This window comes from Aethina tumida, chromosome 7, assembly GCF_024364675.1.
Source record: "Aethina tumida isolate Nest 87 chromosome 7, icAetTumi1.1, whole genome shotgun sequence".
Classification (NCBI taxonomy): Eukaryota; Metazoa; Arthropoda; class Insecta; order Coleoptera; family Nitidulidae; genus Aethina; species Aethina tumida.
The window spans coordinates 7,409,327-7,429,046 of record NC_065441.1 but is presented as its reverse complement, the minus strand read 5'-3'; the positions used below and the strand labels follow the sequence as shown (position 1 = coordinate 7,429,046).

The following is a 19,720-nucleotide window of genomic DNA, read 5'->3' as shown; positions in this document are numbered from 1 at the left end:
ATTAGGAATATCTAGTTTTATTTGTAGGATATGCATATTATCTACTCCTATTAGACCGTCAAAAATTTCGTGAAATTTAAATAAATGAAATGTTATCACCTCATTACTATTAAATTCTGGAAATGCCTTTATTTGCATGACCTCGTCGTGTTTGGATGATGCAAATGCTGTTGTAACAATAAATGGTTCTTTGATTATTTTGTGAGGGTAATGTTTATGAGCGATTAAAGGATTAAGAAAAGATTTTGTAGAGCCTGTGTCGATAAGTAATTTTAATTGAGGGTTTTTTATTTGGATGTAAGGAAGTTTTTTTCCGTTGGGATTTGTGTGGAATTCAATTACTTTGTCGGTTTTGAATATTGGTCGTCCCGAAAATTTTCATAATAAGGACTCTCTTCGTTAAATTCGTAAGTAGTCTCGTTTTGATTGGTTTTAGTGTCGACTGGATTATTGTTTTCTAAGTTATAGAGCTCTTCAAACTGAAATTTAGGTGACTGATTTTGACGAGAATTGATTGTTTTGGCTCTAACGTGGGATACACCACTCATTGGTGTAGGGTGTTGGGTTCTGTTTTGTTTAGTTCGAAAATTTACAGGGTTACGGGGAAAGTTTTGTTGTCTGTTGGGGACGCCTTGACCATGCTGGCGATTTTGGGAACCTTGGGAAAAATTTTGATTGAGTGGTCTATTATAATTTCTTTGGTTTTGGGAACCTTGGGAAAAATTTTGATTGGGTGATCTATTATAATTTGTTTGAACTTGAGAAGCATAGTAATTGAATTTTTCTTCGCTTTTTACGAATTCAAGAGCTTCTAACATATTTCTTGGACTTTTTACCCTTAACATTGAGGCTAATATAGTTGGTTTTACATTTGCTTGGAATACCGTTAGGGCGCTTTGGTTAAAATGTTCTAATTTCATGTGTCGCATTTCTGGATTCGGTTCATTTAGGGTTACATAATTATTAAAAATATTGCATAATTCGTAAATTTTATTGTAATAATCCGAAGCGGTTTCGCTGCGGCTTTGCCGTAACTGGTGAAGATCGTACAACAAACTATGCTCATTTCTAATATCACCAAAGTGTCTAATCAATTCCGTTCTAATTTGTGTAATCGAAGTTGCGTTTGAGTTTTCAATAACTGCGAGGGCTGGGCCTCGTAGTTTATTAGTAATAGAAGCGGTGATGTAGTCGTTTATTAAACTTTCGGGGTCCTTAATATCATAAAATTTGTTAACTACTTTTTCCAGTCTCCCAATAAAAAATCGAAGTTTGGACGAATCACCATCAAAGGTAGGAATGGTATCCATCATGTCTTTAATTGTAATTTGAGCCATTTTGATTTACTTGTTTGTTTTTACTAGTTAATAAATTTAATTTTGAAATTAATATCGAGTTCTAGCAGTTTTTAGTACTCTAATTCTGAATTGCTTCAATTTCAATTCTTTAAAATGTTAATGGGAAAACATGAGTTACTTACATAAAATTTATAATTTTATCCCCGTTGCGTGGACTTCTCCTCGATGGACGTAGTTCAGCGTGTGGGATGGTTTAATTTGTGGTTTCCTTCTGGTTTCTCCGCGATGGACGTAACTAGTTGGGAGTTCCACTTGTTTGATTTCCTGAATCTCTTCTTACTGGTTTCTCCACGATGGACTTAACTCAGTTGGATTCTCGTAGATTCTTCTTGTTGTGTTGCATCTATGTGTTGCTCTGGATTTCCTCGATGGATGGTCCTCGGCTGATTGTGTTTAATTGTAGTATTTGTTCCTTAGATTTTCCTTAATGGATGCTTCTTCGGAATGTGGTTCTTTCACTTCCAAACGATTGAAATCGACGTGATAGTTTCACTGAAGTGAACCGTACGACTGCGCCAGTTAAATAAGTATATCTAACAGTTTAGATAAAACTTTATTTTCTACAATTTACACTGTTCAATATAGGATGCTTTATGTACAATAATTTCTGCTAGACTGCCATCCATCCCCTTGGATGGGCCTATTTAAAATAGGGAATGTTTACGTTAACCCCATTAAGGGATACTCTTAATAAGTGGGCGAAAACATTCCCATGCCTAAACCACGAAGAGATAAGATAACTAACTATATACAAAACTATATCTAACATAAACACTAATATAAACACTAATACATTTAACTCGCATTATATCTTAATTCATGGGGCCCCAAACACCTTACTAAAGGCAAGCAAATTGACTTGTGACGTGGTCATAACCCAAACAATCTGCACAGTTAAAATATTGCTGAAAGGCAGTTCTCACGGGATAATCTTAAAATGCATAAGTGTGGTTTTTTGCAACCAGCCAAAAATTCGGATGCAACCCCTAAAATATAACATTTTTTATAGAAAATAAAATTTTAATAATCAACCTCGGTTTATATCAAATTAAGTCTAAGAATTAATAATAAAAATACTTGAGAATTTATTTTACTGTTTCCCGCCTTGTGTTATTTTAATATTAACTTTTAATTATGGTAAATTAATTAAAATTTTTGAATAAAAAGGATAAAATATTTTAATCTATAGGTAATTGAATTTTAATTAAAAAAAAAAAAAAAAACAATTACAATGAACATTATAATTTAATTTCAATAATATGAAAATAGAATGGAATTAACTTACTACTAACTCATTAAAAACATCAATTTAATAATTAATTGTTAAAATTTTATTTTTTATTTGTTTTTATGGGAGCTTATTTTTGTATCAGTTTATTAGAAATAAACTTTTTGCTGGTGTCTATTTCATAAATATATTTTATATTGCAACCAGCTACAAATGATCTTGAGAACGTTACATGAGTCACATCCATCATATAAATACGAGCAGATTTCAGCGGAAGATTCATTCCAACGCTTCCTTCCCGAAGTGTTGGATTGGTACTCTAAGTGGCGTTTAGAAATAAACCCCACCAAATCTGTCGCTATATTCATTTCGGATAAGCGACTCACCCCTCCCAAAATCCACATCAATGATCATTTCATTGAGTGGAGCCCCCAAGCCAAATATCTTGGCGTTATCATCGACCGGAAACTTTCCTGGTCAGCCAACATTAAAGCTGTGAGAAACAAAATTCTTGCCGCCTACAATTCCCTAAAATCTTTCTTCAAGTGTAAGAAGATTTCCTTTCCCACAAAATTGCGTACCTTCAAAGCAATCATCCACCCCATTGCCACTTATGCGATCCCAATCTGGGGTACCGCAGATAGTCTCCCCCTTCTTCAAGGAACATATATGCGATTGCTCAGGAATTCCCTGGGCATCCCATATTATGTTCGAAACACTCAGATCAGGAGAGAACTCCAGATCACTTCCCTGGCAGATTCTGCAAAGATTCTCGCCAGAAATCTCCGTGCATCTGTCCTTGCCCACTCCAAACCCGAAATCTCGGGTTTGGTGAACTATCGCCCCCGGAACTATCCAGACAGATACAAGAGGCCCTCCCTCTTGGCTGTCTGAATGAATAAGTTCCCATCTGCCCTTCTGGGTTATAGCTTTTAGAGCTGGTCCCCGATGGAGAGTGGTTTTTAGTGAGAATCGGACACTAGCCTCCGAATTCCGTTCAGGAGTGCGTCTATTAAGATTTTCCACTCTCTAGTCCAAAAACAAAAAAAAAAAAAAAAAAAAAAGCAGAAGATTCATTTACAGTCGACTGTCATCAATAGTTACACTATATTTTCCCTTTGTGAGTTTAATAAGCACTCCGTTTTTAAAATGGATAAATACGCTAAAGACAATAGAGGCAAACAATTAAACCCCAATAATCCTGCGTATAAGGCTGGCTGTAAGTAAATTCCTTTACTTAATTTTGATTCAATTTTTCCTTCTTGATTTATGAATCGTAAGTTTTTATTTTAATTTTAGCTACACTCAAACCAGGTTTCAAAGGTAACAAAAAAACTTTGGACAACCGGACAAATCAAAAGAACCCGAACAACAGCGCTTATAACAGTAGTCGCCAAAACTAGGTAAGTACATTTTTACTGTTACTTGTAGTGATAATGATTATTACTCTTTTCAGACTCTGCCCACCAGATCTACGAAATTTTATATCCATAATGTAAAATTTTATGAAAAATAAAATGTTTTAAATATTTTGTTACGAATGTTTACCAATTTGTACTTTTCACCATTGTAATTCAATAATAATAAATGAAATTACAAATGTGTGCCTTTTTTCTACTTTTAAACCCAATTGACAATTATATTAATATTTTTTTTCTTAAGTTAACAATTTTGATCATCACAAAAAAAATAATTAATTTATATACAATAATTGTCTTATACTAATAAGACAAAGCTAGAAATTTTCTTAAAGTCTTTAAAGATTTTGTTCTAAAATAAAATGAAATGAGCTACGGAATCATAATATACATTTAATAAAGAATACTACTTTAAATTGGTACAAAATTGGCTTGAATGAAGTTGTAGTTCCATCGTTTATTCTTTAATAAACATAATTGCCTATTAGAATCAAAAATAATATGGACATTTATTATTTAATAATTACACTTCTTAATTTTTGAATAAAATAAAAGTTCGATATTCGAAATTTTCCTCTTCAATGATCATTTATATTAATTATAGTCACATAAATAATGTACTTTGGTCCTGACAGGATACATGAAATTTTTGGTCTATAATATATACATGTCTTATCTATATACGATATTCTTACTTCAAAGGTACGCAACCCATATTTGCATTTCTTTTTTATCTTTTATCTTTCGTAATGCTTCTAAATGTGCCATATACTATTATTTTTGAATTAATGAAAAATAGCAACATCGAGTGTTATTCAAATCTGTCCTTTTTATAAGGCAATTTGAATAACACCATTCAACGAAGGCACCAAAATTTTACATTATAAATAAAAAATTTCTATATTTGAAAATTTCAAATCTGTAAACCAGTGATTAAATTTGAATTAACTTTTATGTTCAGCCAATTGACCAAACTAACGTAAAATTTAATCAAAAAAGGAAGTAATTTACAGAAAATAAAAAGAAAAGTTAAAAATAAATATGTACATTTATTTTTCTTAATCATAACCACCTATTTACATTGATAAGATAGTGACAATTACATAAACGTTTAAATATTAATCAGTCATGGCACTCTTACAATATCTTACATTTTGTTTTTGATGATTCCTCAAGCATAATGTCTGCAGCAGTATGAAAAATTTGCCTAACATTAAACATAGTTTTGGCTGAACATTCGAAATATGCCGCTGCTTTTAATTTTTTTGCCATTTTTTTGCCTGTGTTCTCACTAACAGGTTGCAAATTATCATGTTTCAACATAGATACAGTTTTCGGGTCAGTTCTCAGATCTAGTTTGTTGCCTACGAGTATAAAAGGTGTGTGCGGAAGAAAATGCTTTATTTCCGGCAACCACTTCGATGAGACGTTTTCTAAAGAGTCCGGAGCATTAATTGCAAAACATAATAACACTAAATCGGTTCGTGGATACGACAAAGGTCTTAATCGGTCATAATCCTCTTCGCCGGCGGTGTCCCACAGCAATAGTTTGACTTCCTCATCATTAACCGTGATAATTTTTTCACTTGTTTCGTATATGGTCGGAGCATATTCTTCTGGAAATCGACTCTCGGTAAATGTTACCAAAAGACACGTTTTCCCGCAAGCACCGTCCCCAACAACTACGATTTTTTTTGTACGCATTTCACAACAAATCTTTATAAAATCTTAACTCTAAGTGAACGTTATCACGTATAAATTTTTAAATTTTATCTTATCTCATTATTTTCACGAAATCCCCAGAATGTAAATAAATGTAAATACCTTCCTTCCTCTATGACGTATTTAATTTAAACAGTTATTTTTCATTGCCCATAAAATTTGTATTTTTTGTCAGATTTTGACTGAACAGTCCACAAAATAAACTAAAAATAGTACGTATATTTAGTATATTTTTCAACAAAATTCATAAAACTCAAATTTTCGTAAGTTTGTGGTAGAACTGATTCAAAATAATTGACGAAAAAATATAATAAATGTACTGAATTTAATGTTGAATTAGTGAAAGCAAATACAATTTGGGTATTATTATTTGCATCAATAAAGGAAATCTAAGTCTTTAATGAATTTTTAGAAGATTTTTATTTATTTATTCAGAGAAAAATAGAATTAAATAATATATTTTTTAGATGAACCTATTTATTTAATTCTAAAACTTATCAGAACATAATTTAGTGATTTTACTTCTTATGTGTGTTGTGTTTTACTTCATTAAATAAATTAAAAAATAACGTGACGTTATAGTTAACTACATTTTATAGCTGCTTCGTCTAAATTTTAACATTAAGTAATAGTTTTTTTCCTATAATTTTATTTTTAAGGTAATAAAACTAATTTCACCTTAAAATATAATAAAACATATAGTAACTATAGTATTTGAATAGTGCGGAAATTTCTATTAGTGCTGATCAAATCACTTTTCCATTTTATTTTTCTGAAGAATAAAGGTGTCTTTATTTGTACAAACGATTTAATACGGCGAAGTACGAATAGGAATTCTTTAATAACTGAAATAAATAGAAGTAAAAAATATTAATTTAAGAAAATAGCAATATTACTTCCTTTAGTGTAGTTAGAGTGAGTGTAAAAAACTTTCCTGCTGTTAGTATTACTGGCTTTTTTGTACGCTCCATAAATAATATGATCATTTTTCGTAGAGTTACATCGGACTCGTACCAATTTGCTAAATAACATGAAGCAGACAGGCCAGTACTCTATAAATTATTGTTTAAATGTAATAAAACAGCATAAAAAACAAGAAAATAACCACCTGAAACATTATTTCGTGACCATACCAACAGTACATAGAAATCTGGCATAACATGCATGACATATAACTAATATATAAATAAGATTGATTCGTCCCAATGTCGACCTAAAAAAACTTAACCAATACCGAAATAATAACAACATTAACAAATTTTTACCAACGATAGTTGAAAACTTGTAAAGCATAAAACAAAAACAGTCGCCAAAAATTGTACAAATAGACCCATAGAAAATGTTTTTTCTATCAAATCTACATAACTGAAACAATCAAATTAAAAATTTGAGTCATGCAATTTCATTTCAACTTACTCCAAAATCTCGTTATAAAACTTTAAACTCTTGATCAGACTAGTTTTTGCTTCATCTTTGTAATCAATTTTACTCAGACTGACACAAAGAGCATCCAGACTAGCACTTCCAATGGTGATTAGCTTAACAGTTAATATATCCAGACTAGAATTATTATAGGCACTGTGACCCACCATGATAACTTGAATCATGACACACAAATAGTAATGATTTTTAATATCCCAAGGGAAAATGCCCGGATATGGTAGCTTGTACTCATCACCTTCATCAAGTAGAGGAAATAATAAGTAAAAAAGAACCACTAATACACATGAACATCTAAATCCTTTTGCAACCAAATTAACATTGCTAATGTAACCGTTGTAAATTGAGGAATTATTAGATCGAAACTCTTTAAAGAGAACGCTTTCCACCATATTTTCCATTACAATTATGTTATTCCTGTGGATCAGAAAATTTAAAAGCTTACAAAGAAAAGACGTTTGTGTACTGGCGATCAGCAACATTTCAGTCAACTCTGTTAGGTCATAGTCGATTGAAAAGATACCAAGTGAGGAGACGATCATAGAAACAGCCAAAATTCCATTAATTACGCCACCTATTAATTTTATGTAATTAGTTTGTTCGCCTCTGGACGGATAAAAACCAGTAATTGACAATAGAAGTCGTTCAATTGACAAAAAACCGTAGACATCGACATACTGAAAATATCTGATATATATATATATATATATATATATATATATATATATATATATATATATTTGGACAAAATAAATTCTTACCTCAGTCATCTTTGCAATACGATTTTAAATTGAGAGACGTATATGATACTGCGTTTTATATTCTCCTATTTCTTTAATGTTATATTCAGTTATAATTGCTAGAAAATTAATTGCACTTAATAAGTAGTTACCAACCACAATTGACTCAAATTTGCAAAAGTTAGAGCAAATTTTAATTTGATACATTCAAATACAAACAGAATCGTTTAAAAGAGAAATTGACGTATTCTTTAATTAGGACATTCAAGTATTTCAAGTAATTTCCAAATAACACTTTAATTACAAATATAATTGTTAAACAGAAAAATTAATTGAAGTACTTGCAAATAATAGAGCATGTATTTGAATGATAATTACATAAAATATGTCCATAAATATGTCAAAATATCCAGTAATTTGGGACTGATTAGAATTAAACATAATTTATCTGATCAGTTCTGGTTGGATTATAACGTACAAAATACATTTTCGGTTCTATGAGCATAATATACAAGATCATAATACAGATATACACATGGATAAAGTAAACTGCTTAATTTTATTTTATAATACTTTATATTATATACACCTTACATCCTAAAGTATATGTATATATTTTTACAGCAATAAAAAGTCAATATAAATACATCTTTAAAGTTAATTTCAGTCGCAATATTTTAGAAACACAGCAAAATAAATTTAATAAAAAATAATGCTGTTAATTATATTATTATTGAGGTAAGTAATTGTTCGTATATTTTACTTTGTTCCTATTTGATTTGATATTAGATTAATTGACTTTTTTTACATCCACTCTTTTAAGTTCTGTCTTTCGATCAAATCGTATATTTTGAAGTTGTTTATTTTTTTTCTTTTTCGACTTTTTCTGCTTTTTACTGTTGCCAACAACTTGCAAATTTGGATTCTGAAACATCTGATCAAACGACATTAATAATTCTCACTCAAATACAATTAACATTTACCTTTATAAAATCTGGAGTTGTACTAGACACTTCGCTAGCTTGATCAGCTTGTAGATTTTGTGCTGCAGGTATTACAACTTTTTTCGGAACGTTTATGGGTTTAGCTTTTTCAAACATTAGCTTATGGTTTATTGGAACAACATTTGACAATACTAAAAATATCAAAAACATGAGGTAACGTTCATTAAAACGTGACAAAAGTACCCTTTGAAGCCTCATTCTGTGCAATATTGGTAACTTGATTAGATGGATTAATAACTTCAGAAATTTCTATAGGCATCACTATTTTATTATTTCCACTCACACTGTTTTTACAATTAATCCAATCAGCTTTAACATCAGGCAGTGATAGTGTAACGGTGTTTTTTGCTATATCAGGGCTAAAATTTATATATTTATTAATGAATTATTATATGAATATGAAAATGAATACTCTTCGAATGCGTTTTGTGGTATTTTGTCGGCGTCTGAAGAAAATGCCTTCAACGCATTGGAAAGATTAAACTTCTCTTTATGTAAATACCTGATAATGAAAATGTAAAAATTAATTACAAAAAGAAATAGAGGAATTTAACAAGGCTAACTAATATCAAAAATATATAATATAAAAGGATATATATCTTTATTAATATTATTAAATATATACTTTTGGAAAAATATACTACCGTTTACTCCAGAATTTGTTAAGTCCTGTCAATTCAGACATAACTTTAATTGTCAAAGTTTCTTCTTGTTCATTTTTTGGTAATAGATCAGGTTTGACTTTGACTGCTTGAACGAAGTTCTTTTGTGTAACGTCCCGGTTCATTGTTGAAATGTGTAAAAGTTCATTAACAATGCTAAAATCTTGAAAATTTTTACCACTTAATATAAAATGTCGACTGAAAGTGTAATAAGCAGGTTTCTTCAATAAATCTTCGGAATTCTCTCTAAAAACTCCAGTCACCACCAACGATATAAGTGAATCCTTAAACAAATTTGTATTAGTATTAAGATCAATTACCTATATCGAATTTACCTACAGTAAATAACAAAAGATCAACCTTAAACGAACTGTAGTCGTGTTCGGTCAAAGGCAACTTCAAAAACAATTTGAATAAGTCTAACTTGTTTCTCACAAGTGCTTCAGTAGATCTCTTTGAAAGACTTGTATCCCTATTTCGTTTATGTTCCCGAAAATGTGAGGAACTTTGAATCTCAGTCACATTTCGAACAGTCAGCGTAAGGCTCATATATATTGTGGGATTATAAAGATTAGCCAAAAGGTGCCTTCTATTCGAATCGTAAATTTTAAAATAAGTTTGTAAAAATTCATTAACGAATTCGTAACCGTAACCAGAACAAAGAAAGTTGTCCTGGGCGAAGCATAAAGTCGAGGAAATATTTTGACCATCCTAAAACATTAAACTCAACAAAATATTTTGATGATAATTAAGGCAAGTGTACCAATTCCGTTAGGGTAGGAAATTTCGACTTAATCACTTGAATATAACTTAAAGAGTCCACAAAGCCCTCACACAATGGATTACCATCAAGATTTAAACTTTTCAGTGGCACTTGTACATCCTCTATTTGTGTTATACAAGGCAGCTGAAACAAAATAGAACAAAATCCATGTTAAAACAACAAAAAATTGTTCTAAATTGTGTTCAAATTAACACGAAAAAAGTATAAGAGAAATTGTTGTGCTAGAAATTCTCCAGGTCGCCTAATAAAAAAAATTGTTGTGTGCGTATATAAACAAATTACGACGTTGTTGCCGAAAAGTAGCGGTGCCGTCCTTATACAGTTTTAGTAGTAATTAAATAATTATTTATACATTAACGAATATTTAATAATAGGATTCGGATTTTTGGTAACTGCTTAGTTGTAGTCACTTGTTGTCCAACATGAAGAACGTTTTGCTAATCATTTGGTTTTGTATGAGTATACTGGTAAGTTTATAGTATTTTTAATTGTTTTAAAATTTAAAAACTTTAAAAATAATGTTTATTTCATTTATCCTGTTAATTTTAAATCACTAATAGTTTTAGATTAACAAGTTTAATATATATAAACTTAATTATATAATATACTGAATAATTAGCAAATCCATGTTTAATAAAAAACGTTGTTTAATTTTTATATAATTTCTGAATATATCCTAATAATGGTAATAAAATTTAATGCTATCAATATTACTTAAAAATATTATTTTGAGTCTATGTAAAACATGTCCTTGACCAAATTTGAAACTTTTTGATTTCTTTGAGGATTAGTATAAAACATCTTTATCTATTGTATATTATTTGTACAAAAATATAATATAATATTATTTTCAATTAATAAGTACCAATATTTTAATTACTACTATTTTATTAGAAGGAAATATACTTTTTAAGCATATATATATATATATATATATATATATATATATATATATATATATATATATATATATATATATATATATATATATATATACAATATAATATGAAAAAATTAATAAAAAAACATAATTTTTTCTAATTTTTTAATAGGTCCTAGCAACTTCACACCAGGATGACTTCAAATACCATCTTCAAAGCACTCCAACTATAAGCAATGGTAAATTCGATTATTTGTTCTGACGTTTTCATTCGCAATTTCGATTCAATATGTTTTAGAGACACTCAACCACAGAATAACGATTAGAGCCGCTGAAAGCGGACAAAGTTCCACAGGATCTAAATCATCAGAAAACAAATCGACACATAAAACGACCACAACAGCTGCACCCAAAGTGAAGAAAAACATGGGAAAGCGTAGAAGAACTGGTGGAGGTAAACGACGAAACAGAATTGGCTAAACATTTTTTATTTTTTATGTATTATTGATTCAATAATTAGATAAACTTAAAAAGTAATAAAACAATTTAAAATAATTTAAGAAAACTAAATGATTATTAATTTTATTTATTTTTGTACTTGCATTTTAACTTGATATGGGGCTAAACTTACCTAGTTTTATGTGGACAAATTTCTTCATTGTTTAATTACTTGCGTACATTTTTATATACATATATTCTACTATACAAGCATTTTTTACATTGGCTCTAGAGGGAATATTGGTGATAAACATTGCATATATATCAAACTAACCACTCACCTCATTATCATGCAAGTCAAGTTTCTCAAGTGTTGTCAGCTGTTCCCAACATATATCTTTAGGTAAAACTTTGATGTCATTTTTGGCCAAACTAATGGATTTTGGATTAAATTGAGCTGATAAATATAAAATAAAATTTAATAGTTTTGGCTGTGAGAGTGGACAATACTCAACTAATTCTGTAAAGACTTTATAAGTAAAACCAACAACATTAGAAGTTAATTAATTGTACCTGGGTCACTTACAAAATTTTCTAAATTCAAAAATTCAGTATCCCTATTAAACCTCTTATTCAATATTTTGCAAAAGACATCTTGCAAATCTACTTGAATTTTATTTGTGGGACAATATCTTAGAATTATATCAACTTGGAACTAAAATAAAAATAGTGTTAAGTAACTGTATGGTAGAATAAACAGAGTACCTCTTGTTTAACTCCTTGATGCAATATACTGATTTGTAATTTGTTTTCTATTAATTTTTGTATCACTTCTCCACAACACTTGCCTAAAAATTCTGCTGAACCAAATACATCTTTCTTATACTTAACTGGCAATATTTCTGCAGGGTACACAGACTCAGTAAAGCCCTTCATTATCGAATTCCTATCATATTGTCGAACATCTTTTATCTACAAAGATATATTATAAAACATATGATTTGGGTAGTAGCAGTAACTTACAATAAACTTATGCCAGAAATCTTCTTTAAATATTGCTGATTCAAAGTCTTTCAAAACATTTCTTGTTTTTAATATTGTTTTGTTGATGATTATTGTTTTAGTTTCGTTGTCACTCATTTTTAAAGTAATTTATAGAGGCCTATTGTCTCTGATACTAAATTGCGTCAATATTAAAAACACATTGTTTACGAATACAAAATGAAAATAAGTTTATAAGGTTATGTATCTCCTATAGAGCACTTTTTCTGATGGTATTCTAGTACTTGAGCGCAACGCAGGGGGCGCCAAAGCAAACCTATAACCCATTTCAAATACCACAATATTTTCATTTATTGTATATCTACAATTTCTCTGGTATCTAAATTAAGCATCGATGTAATTTTTAGAATTTTTGATAAAGCGTTCAAAAGATTGCTCTTTCATTTAAATTGCAATTTTTTGTACCTTGGCATTAACTTCAAGAACAAAATAAATATTTTAAAAAATATTTCATCTTTAATCTTTGAGTTTGAAACTACAAGAGAAAATGACAAATACTATCAACACAAATATAATGAAAATATGATCAGGGTTTATTTATTGCAACAGCGATGCGGCATCCTATAATTATAATTTATATGAAAATTAAATGAGATATTCTTGTAAAATAAATCTTATAATAAAATATAAACTTTTAAATATACATTTGACAATAAATTATTAATATTTTCTGATAGCTGGAGGTATTGAGGGGCATTCGTCTTCATCTAAGGTTTCATCTACAACCGGCTTATATGTTAAAGCCACCTAAACATTCAATTTATTAAGTCACTATAAATTAATAAAAAACAGTAAATTAATATTTACCTGACCACTTTCTAAATCTATCCAGGACAAAGTGTGTTTTCTCCAATGTTCAGTAATTGGACGTTTTCTTTGCCCCTTTACCGGTTTAGAATAATCATACTCGTCGACTCTTTCCTGTAATAAACATTATAAAGACTATAAATACACTAAGAACGGTTGGTTTACTTTATAATCGTCTCTGGCATGAGCACCTCTGGATTCTTTCCTCGCTTCCATGGAATGGATAGTCTGTAATGCTATTGGGAACAAATTGTGCAATTCAAGACATTCCAAAAAGTCAGTATTCCAAATTAAAGTATCGCCTTCACACTAAATATTATTAAATTATCGCCTTACCCTTAGATTTATATATCGCTATGTTACCTTAAGATATTTCATTTCTTTATATAAATTTCCAACTTGCTTACAACCTTCAGCGAGCAATTCCTGAGTTCTAAACACACCTGCGTATTTCTGCATAGTTTGTTGCAGTTTCAACAGCAACTGATACGGACGGTACTTCCCCCTTTTATTGAATCTAATTGCGTTGATTCTATCAAAACAGCAACTTCCAGAATCCTAATATAGAAGGCAATGAGGGTAAATAAAATATTTAAATTTTCCTTACCGGATTTAGTTTCGGAGTGCAACCTTCATTATAATTCTCCGCAATATGTTTAGCAACGGTTTTTCCAAACACAACCAATTCCAGAAGTGAATTAGCTCCCAACCTGTTTGCTCCATGGACAGAAACACAAGATACTGACCCACAGGCGTACAAACCCGGAATCACAATTTGTTCGCCATCTTCCTATAAAAAAGGATGAAGGGTAACATTGCATTTAAAATATATACAGAATTTACCCCTTGAGATACGACTTGTCCATTTATAGTTGTGGGAATTCCTCCCATTACAAAGTGCACAGTGGGAATAACTGGAATCGGTTCTTTAAATATATTAACTCCAGCGAATTCGTAAGCAGTTTTTGTAATTCCCGGAAGTTGTTTCTTGAGTTTTTCCACTGGCAGATGATGTAATTGTAGAAAAATGTGATCCTTTTTCGGACCGCATCCTCTTCCTAAAAATATTTTCGCTAGTACATTAACTTTCGTTTCTTAACATCAGTTACACCATTTATAAAATTAATATACTAAATCACACCTTCTAATATTTCCATCGTCATGCTTCTAGATACAACGTCTCTGGAAGCCAACTCTTTGGCGTTTGGGGCATACTTTTCCATAAATCGTTCGCCCTTGCCGTTTATCAAGTAACCACCTTCACCTCTTGCACCCTCAGTTACTAAAACTCCAACGCCGTAAATCCCTAATAATATAACAATCATTTCAAAAAATTTTAATTGATAAAATTAATGCCTGTTGGATGGAATTGAATAAATTCAAGATCTTCTAAGGGAATTCCTGCCCTGACTGCCATTGCAATACCATCCCCAGTAGAGGTGTGGCCTGAAGTGCATGAAAAATATGCTCGTTCAAATCCTCCAGTTGCTATTACCGTATTTGCGGCAGCAAATCTATAACCATTGTTTGTAGATCTGCATCCGTATTTAATAAATTTGAACAATACCTATGGAATGTTCCCGTTTCCAAATCCCAAGCTATGACTCCTTTACAAACGTTCTCCTCCATAATCAAATCCAGAGCAATATATTCTATGAAAAATTTACAGTTGTGTTTCACACATTGGCCGTATAATGTGTGCAACATGTAATGACCAGTAGCGTCGGCTGCGGCACAAGTTCTATGAGCCTGTCCCCCTTTTCCTCTATCCAAGGTTTGACCACCAAAGGCCCTCTGATAAATTTTTCCAGTTTTAAAACGTGAAAACGGCATTCCGGCCGCCTCCAGTTCTAAAATAGAAGCAGGCGCCTCTTTGGTCATGTGATGGATCGCATTTTGGTCTCCAAGCCAGTCCGAGCCCTTAACCGTATCATAAAAGTGCCACTTCCAGCAATCTCCTTCAGCGTTTCCTTAAGTAAAATTTTAATCATTTAAATGTCATTTTGAAAGTCATATTTAAAATGTATCTGCTCTGTTTTGTCTCAAAGATTATACCTAAGGATGCATTAATGCCTCCTTGAGCAGCAACAGTGTGAGATCTGGTTGGAAAAATTTTTGTTATACACGCCGTTTCGATGCCTTCCTCTACGAGGCCATAGGCTGCTCTTAACCCGGCGCCACCTCCTCCAACTACCACAGCATCGAAATTATGGTCGATAATATTCGACTTCGTCTAAAATTAATAAGGTTAATCTTAGCAATACTTTAACGATCCATAAAGTTTCTAAATATATGTATTCATTTATCAGGTAATACTTACTCCTTTTGAATAATTTCGTAGAAAAAATCTTAAGTTTAATGCACATCTTGAAAAAATATTCATCATTGTATGCAATTGATTGTAAAATGAAACGTTTAGTTGATTGATGTTGACAGATATTATTTTGTCATTTGCTATTGAGCCTATACTAAATTATTTTTATACGCATATGTGTAATTTTAATTTAGATTATTGAAATTTAATATTTATATGTTTTTCATTTTTTCCGAATTACTTTTTTCTGCGTTTTCCAAAAAATTGCCAAACTTAAAAAATATTTTAGCGAAATCATTAAGCGCAATGAATTAATTGTCATTCCTATTTAGCCATTAAAGTGGTATTCTTATTTTTTCGTTTTACTATATTAATTTCTCAAATGTGAGCAATAAAACTCTTCAATATTCAAAATTTCAACAGGAAAGATAAAAATGTTTTAACGTAGAGGTGTACTAAAAACAGGGAGATTTTCGTAGTTGTGGCTTAACCCATTTTTCATTTTTGCATTTTTTCAGCCCAGAGATGAGAAATTGGCCCCTCAATTGAGGTACTTCGCATTTTTGTAAAGGTATATGTAAAAAAGATATTAAAAACAGTGTTTTTATTGAAAATATATAAATTATATCTATACAATTAAATTTGTACAAAAACAACAAAATTTAGAATCACAATAAATAAATCTGACTCCAAAACATCGCGTTGCCTTGACTCCAAATGAACAATCTGTGGTGTGTAATGAAAACAAGTTTATCCATTTGAAACTATAACAACCATTTTAAGGGGCGACCAACAAAACAACAGAGGTCTTGCACTACAAATAAAATTGCTTTTCTGAAATTAGCACTATTTACAAATATTAATTTGTTCTTGAGTACAAAATTTAACACAAAAACAACTTTAGTTGCATTTTCGATATCTAAGATATCTATATTGATTACACCAGCTGTTCTGTACTGCTGGCTGATAAATCCAGAAGCCGCCAAGCTGCCCTTGGATCTGGTTCAGTTGTGTCCCGGCACAACACCCATACGTATGCCACCCTCATTACTTTATCTGGATCTCCTTCCACAACAGTTCCTTGTTTGTCTTTAACACACATCATTTGCTGTGAGGTGAATGATATGATTAAAACTGGGCCCTGGTCCATAACTTTTCCCATTACTAGGTCTACATTGTCAATGTCCAAAATTTTTGATTCAATTTTGTAACCTGAAATTTAATTAGACATGTATTTAATTCTATGAAGCCTTCATAATATTACCTTTTTTGTAGGCTTCTTGAATAGGAATTGCAAAGATGTTATAGGGTCCTTCATGGCACCAGTCTTTTAAAACTTCCAAATCCCCCCTTGTCATTGCTTCCAATACATTTGGAATAATATCAGTTTCACATTGTTTCAAAAAGCGTTTTGTATCAAATGAACTGTCTATTTTGCAAATCTCAGTTAGTGTTTCAGATAATTCAGTTTTACTAAATAATCCACCAATTACATCAGATACTTTTTCTGTTAACACCCTTGAGGCTCTAATTAATGGGTTGTCACTCTCATCATACTTTAGTTTCCAATTAATTACTTTATGCACATACTGGTTATTGTCTTTAAAATTTTGCCATGATTGATAAAACTTAGAATCCTTGTGTAATTCAACTCCCGTAGCTTCAGTATTGGCTTCATAATACTTAACATTTTGGACTGCAGATGTTTCAGTTCTTTTCCTTAGTTTAGTGGGGCTCACATAAACCCTACCTTCTATACTTGTTGTCTCAATTTCTTTTTTCACAGCTTCTGTAGCCTGAGAAATGCTTTGGAAGGCACTGGTCTTCCCCAGTTCTTGAGCTTTTTCCGTAAATGTGTGAGTAGTTTTACCAATTTCTTCTGATATTTTCCCAGCTTGTTTTGCAATATTCGATTTTCCCACTTCCTCCACAACTTCTTGAACTTTCTCCTTAATCGAACTAAATTTCTCTTTGAACACTTCACTTCCTTTGCTTGCTTCCTTTTCAACGTTTTCAAATTTTTGCCGGGCGGCTTTTAAAGCGTCACTTTGTTCCAATTTTTGTGCTTCCTCTCGAAATTTTTTTAAAGATTCTTTCATCTCCTTGTTTTTTGCCATTTCATCCCGGAAGTTATCGTATAACCGTGATATAAAGGTCTGTCGTCTTTGTTCTTTCGCATAAAACCGCAACTAAAATTTTTCACTGTTAACATCAATCCTGTTGTGTAATATAATACTTACCCCAGTTGGGGTTTTCCGTAATGAATTACGTAGTAAAACATAGTTTAATCGATGCATAATTCCTATTGAACTTGAATTTTGATTAAAGATTACCTGAAATAAGAAAATACATCACGTTTTTAACTATTTGGACATAACCTATGAGTGAAATAGTTTGATTTTATTTTTTGACAATTTAATGAATAAAATATAAGTACTATCACAATTGTAATTGGGGGTGCGGCGACTAATTACCTAATGGTAATCCAGAGTATGTTTCAAAATGAAGGTAATTATTACTAAATGAAAATTTCCAATTGGATTATGACATAAGTGTCACGAAAAATTTTGAGGTTAGGTGACATTCAACTTTCAACCTTGCTTATTAATTGGTTAAATAATTTTTCCGTGAGTATGTTTTTTTATACCTAAACCGAACTATTTAATATTATGTAATTGTTTACTAAATGGAATATATTATATTGTTCACGAGATGTTTAAATTGTGGAAAATATATAAAATAAATAACAAATGTCTAAAATAAAAACCAAAATAATTAAAAATCAATTTGTCAAATTATTTCTAATGAATATCAATAATATTTTAAATAATATTAAAAATTAATATTTCTCTTAATGAAACGTTTATGATTGTTCTTAATTCTATTGTAGTAGCTCCACAGAAAATGTAAGTAGTTCTAACTTACTAATGTTTTCACATAATCGTTGAACAAAAATGGATGTACAAAATGCTGCTATAGAAAATACGAAACTTCAAAATACCTCTAGTGAACCTACTGAAGATAATTTAAACAAAAAATCTGAGGTATGTTTTTTCTGTTTATAAAATATAAAATATAATATTTATTTTTAGGCTTCAGGTTGCCTGAATGCAGATATTGAACACTCAGGAACCACACAAGAAAATGTAAATAATTTTTAAGTAAATAGGTATATTAGTAAAAATGTATGTTTTAAGGAATTGGAAGGTGTGGCCAAATTAAGGTCTTGGTTGAATAAACCATTAAGAATTAAAATGACTGATGGCAGGACTCTCATAGGAGTATTCTTCTGCACAGACAGAGATGCAAATATAATTCTTGGGTCTTGTACTGAGTATTTACCAATTAGCCAGGATAATATCAATGATGACAGGAGAATGCTGGGTTTAGTAATGATACCTGGAAGGCATATTGTGAAAGTTGAACTGGATCTTAATGAAAATTATTCAGTGTACAATATATCTGACCAGGATGATATTGTATGAGACTTTGTAATTTAGACTTGGCAACAAGACTGTTCAGAGAAAGGCTGTATGTCTGATGTTTATGAGTAAATGAGGAAGTAAAAGATTAAGAAAAAAATATACATATAAATACAATAAATATATTACAAAATTAAGATCAAAAATTCTTTTATTCCAAATTTAATTCTATTAATCAATTTTATATATTCTATAGACCAATTTTAAAAAATTAAAGACAAGAATATAGATTTTATTGTTTTAATTGATTTTCTTTAACAAATGTAAATTTTTAGGTCTTTAATTCATTAGCAAAAGTTTCTGAAACTAGACACTACAATTTCAAATATCTATCGATTTTCTTTATTGAGAATAAAATTAAAATTGAAATATAAATGTTAC

At 30.5% G+C, this 19,720-nt stretch overlaps 5 protein-coding genes across 6 annotated transcripts; 1 reads left to right on the top strand and 4 right to left on the bottom strand.

Moving 5' to 3' along the window:
- Positions 1-5,033: 5,033 nt before the first annotated feature.
- Positions 5,034-5,725, bottom strand: LOC109601221 (ras-like GTP-binding protein Rho1). Its single transcript, XM_020017443.2, has one exon. It carries the CDS (start codon positions 5,706-5,708, stop codon positions 5,142-5,144), a length of 567 nt encoding a protein of 188 aa, XP_019873002.2. The 5' UTR covers positions 5,709-5,725; the 3' UTR covers positions 5,034-5,141.
- A 2,754-nt stretch (positions 5,726-8,479) lies between these two features.
- On the bottom strand, positions 8,480-12,918 carry LOC109601230 (nuclear RNA export factor 2). Its single transcript, XM_020017454.2, has 11 exons — positions 12,698-12,918; positions 12,440-12,646; positions 12,248-12,389; positions 12,016-12,194; positions 10,336-10,479; positions 9,912-10,283; positions 9,555-9,856; positions 9,323-9,412; positions 9,094-9,269; positions 8,890-9,041; positions 8,480-8,840 (listed from the first exon to the last, which is right to left on the bottom strand). Exons 1-11 carry the CDS (start codon positions 12,812-12,814, stop codon positions 8,697-8,699), a joined length of 2,025 nt encoding a protein of 674 aa, XP_019873013.1. The 5' UTR covers positions 12,815-12,918; the 3' UTR covers positions 8,480-8,696.
- A 415-nt stretch (positions 12,919-13,333) lies between these two features.
- Positions 13,334-15,962, bottom strand: LOC109607726 (succinate dehydrogenase [ubiquinone] flavoprotein subunit, mitochondrial-like). Its single transcript, XM_020024199.2, has 11 exons — positions 15,864-15,962; positions 15,599-15,776; positions 15,111-15,513; positions 14,900-15,057; positions 14,685-14,849; positions 14,387-14,601; positions 14,151-14,333; positions 13,907-14,101; positions 13,709-13,852; positions 13,544-13,657; positions 13,334-13,483 (listed from the first exon to the last, which is right to left on the bottom strand). The coding sequence occupies exons 1-11, from the start codon at positions 15,927-15,929 to the stop codon at positions 13,397-13,399; spliced, it is 1,908 nt and encodes a 635-aa protein (XP_019879758.2). The 5' UTR covers positions 15,930-15,962; the 3' UTR covers positions 13,334-13,396.
- Positions 15,963-16,446: 484 nt separating this feature from the next.
- LOC109607727 (mitochondrial import inner membrane translocase subunit TIM44) lies at positions 16,447-18,458 on the bottom strand. Its single transcript, XM_020024201.2, has 4 exons — positions 18,332-18,458; positions 18,098-18,190; positions 17,122-18,046; positions 16,447-17,069 (listed from the first exon to the last, which is right to left on the bottom strand). Exons 2-4 carry the CDS (start codon positions 18,152-18,154, stop codon positions 16,795-16,797), a joined length of 1,257 nt encoding a protein of 418 aa, XP_019879760.1. The 5' UTR covers positions 18,155-18,190; positions 18,332-18,458; the 3' UTR covers positions 16,447-16,794.
- On the top strand, positions 18,404-19,451 carry LOC109607728 (N-alpha-acetyltransferase 38, NatC auxiliary subunit). 2 transcript variants are annotated; one of them, XM_049969932.1, is made up of 4 exons: positions 18,404-18,484; positions 18,748-18,901; positions 18,950-19,003; positions 19,055-19,451. In XM_049969932.1, exons 2-4 carry the CDS (start codon positions 18,812-18,814, stop codon positions 19,340-19,342), a joined length of 432 nt encoding a protein of 143 aa, XP_049825889.1. In that variant the 5' UTR covers positions 18,404-18,484; positions 18,748-18,811; the 3' UTR covers positions 19,343-19,451. The 2 variants fall into 2 exon arrangements, with proteins under 2 accessions (XP_049825889.1, XP_019879761.1); XM_020024202.2 differs by lacking the exon at positions 18,404-18,484 and having other exon boundaries at positions 18,676-18,901.
- Positions 19,452-19,720: the final 269 nt, after the last annotated feature.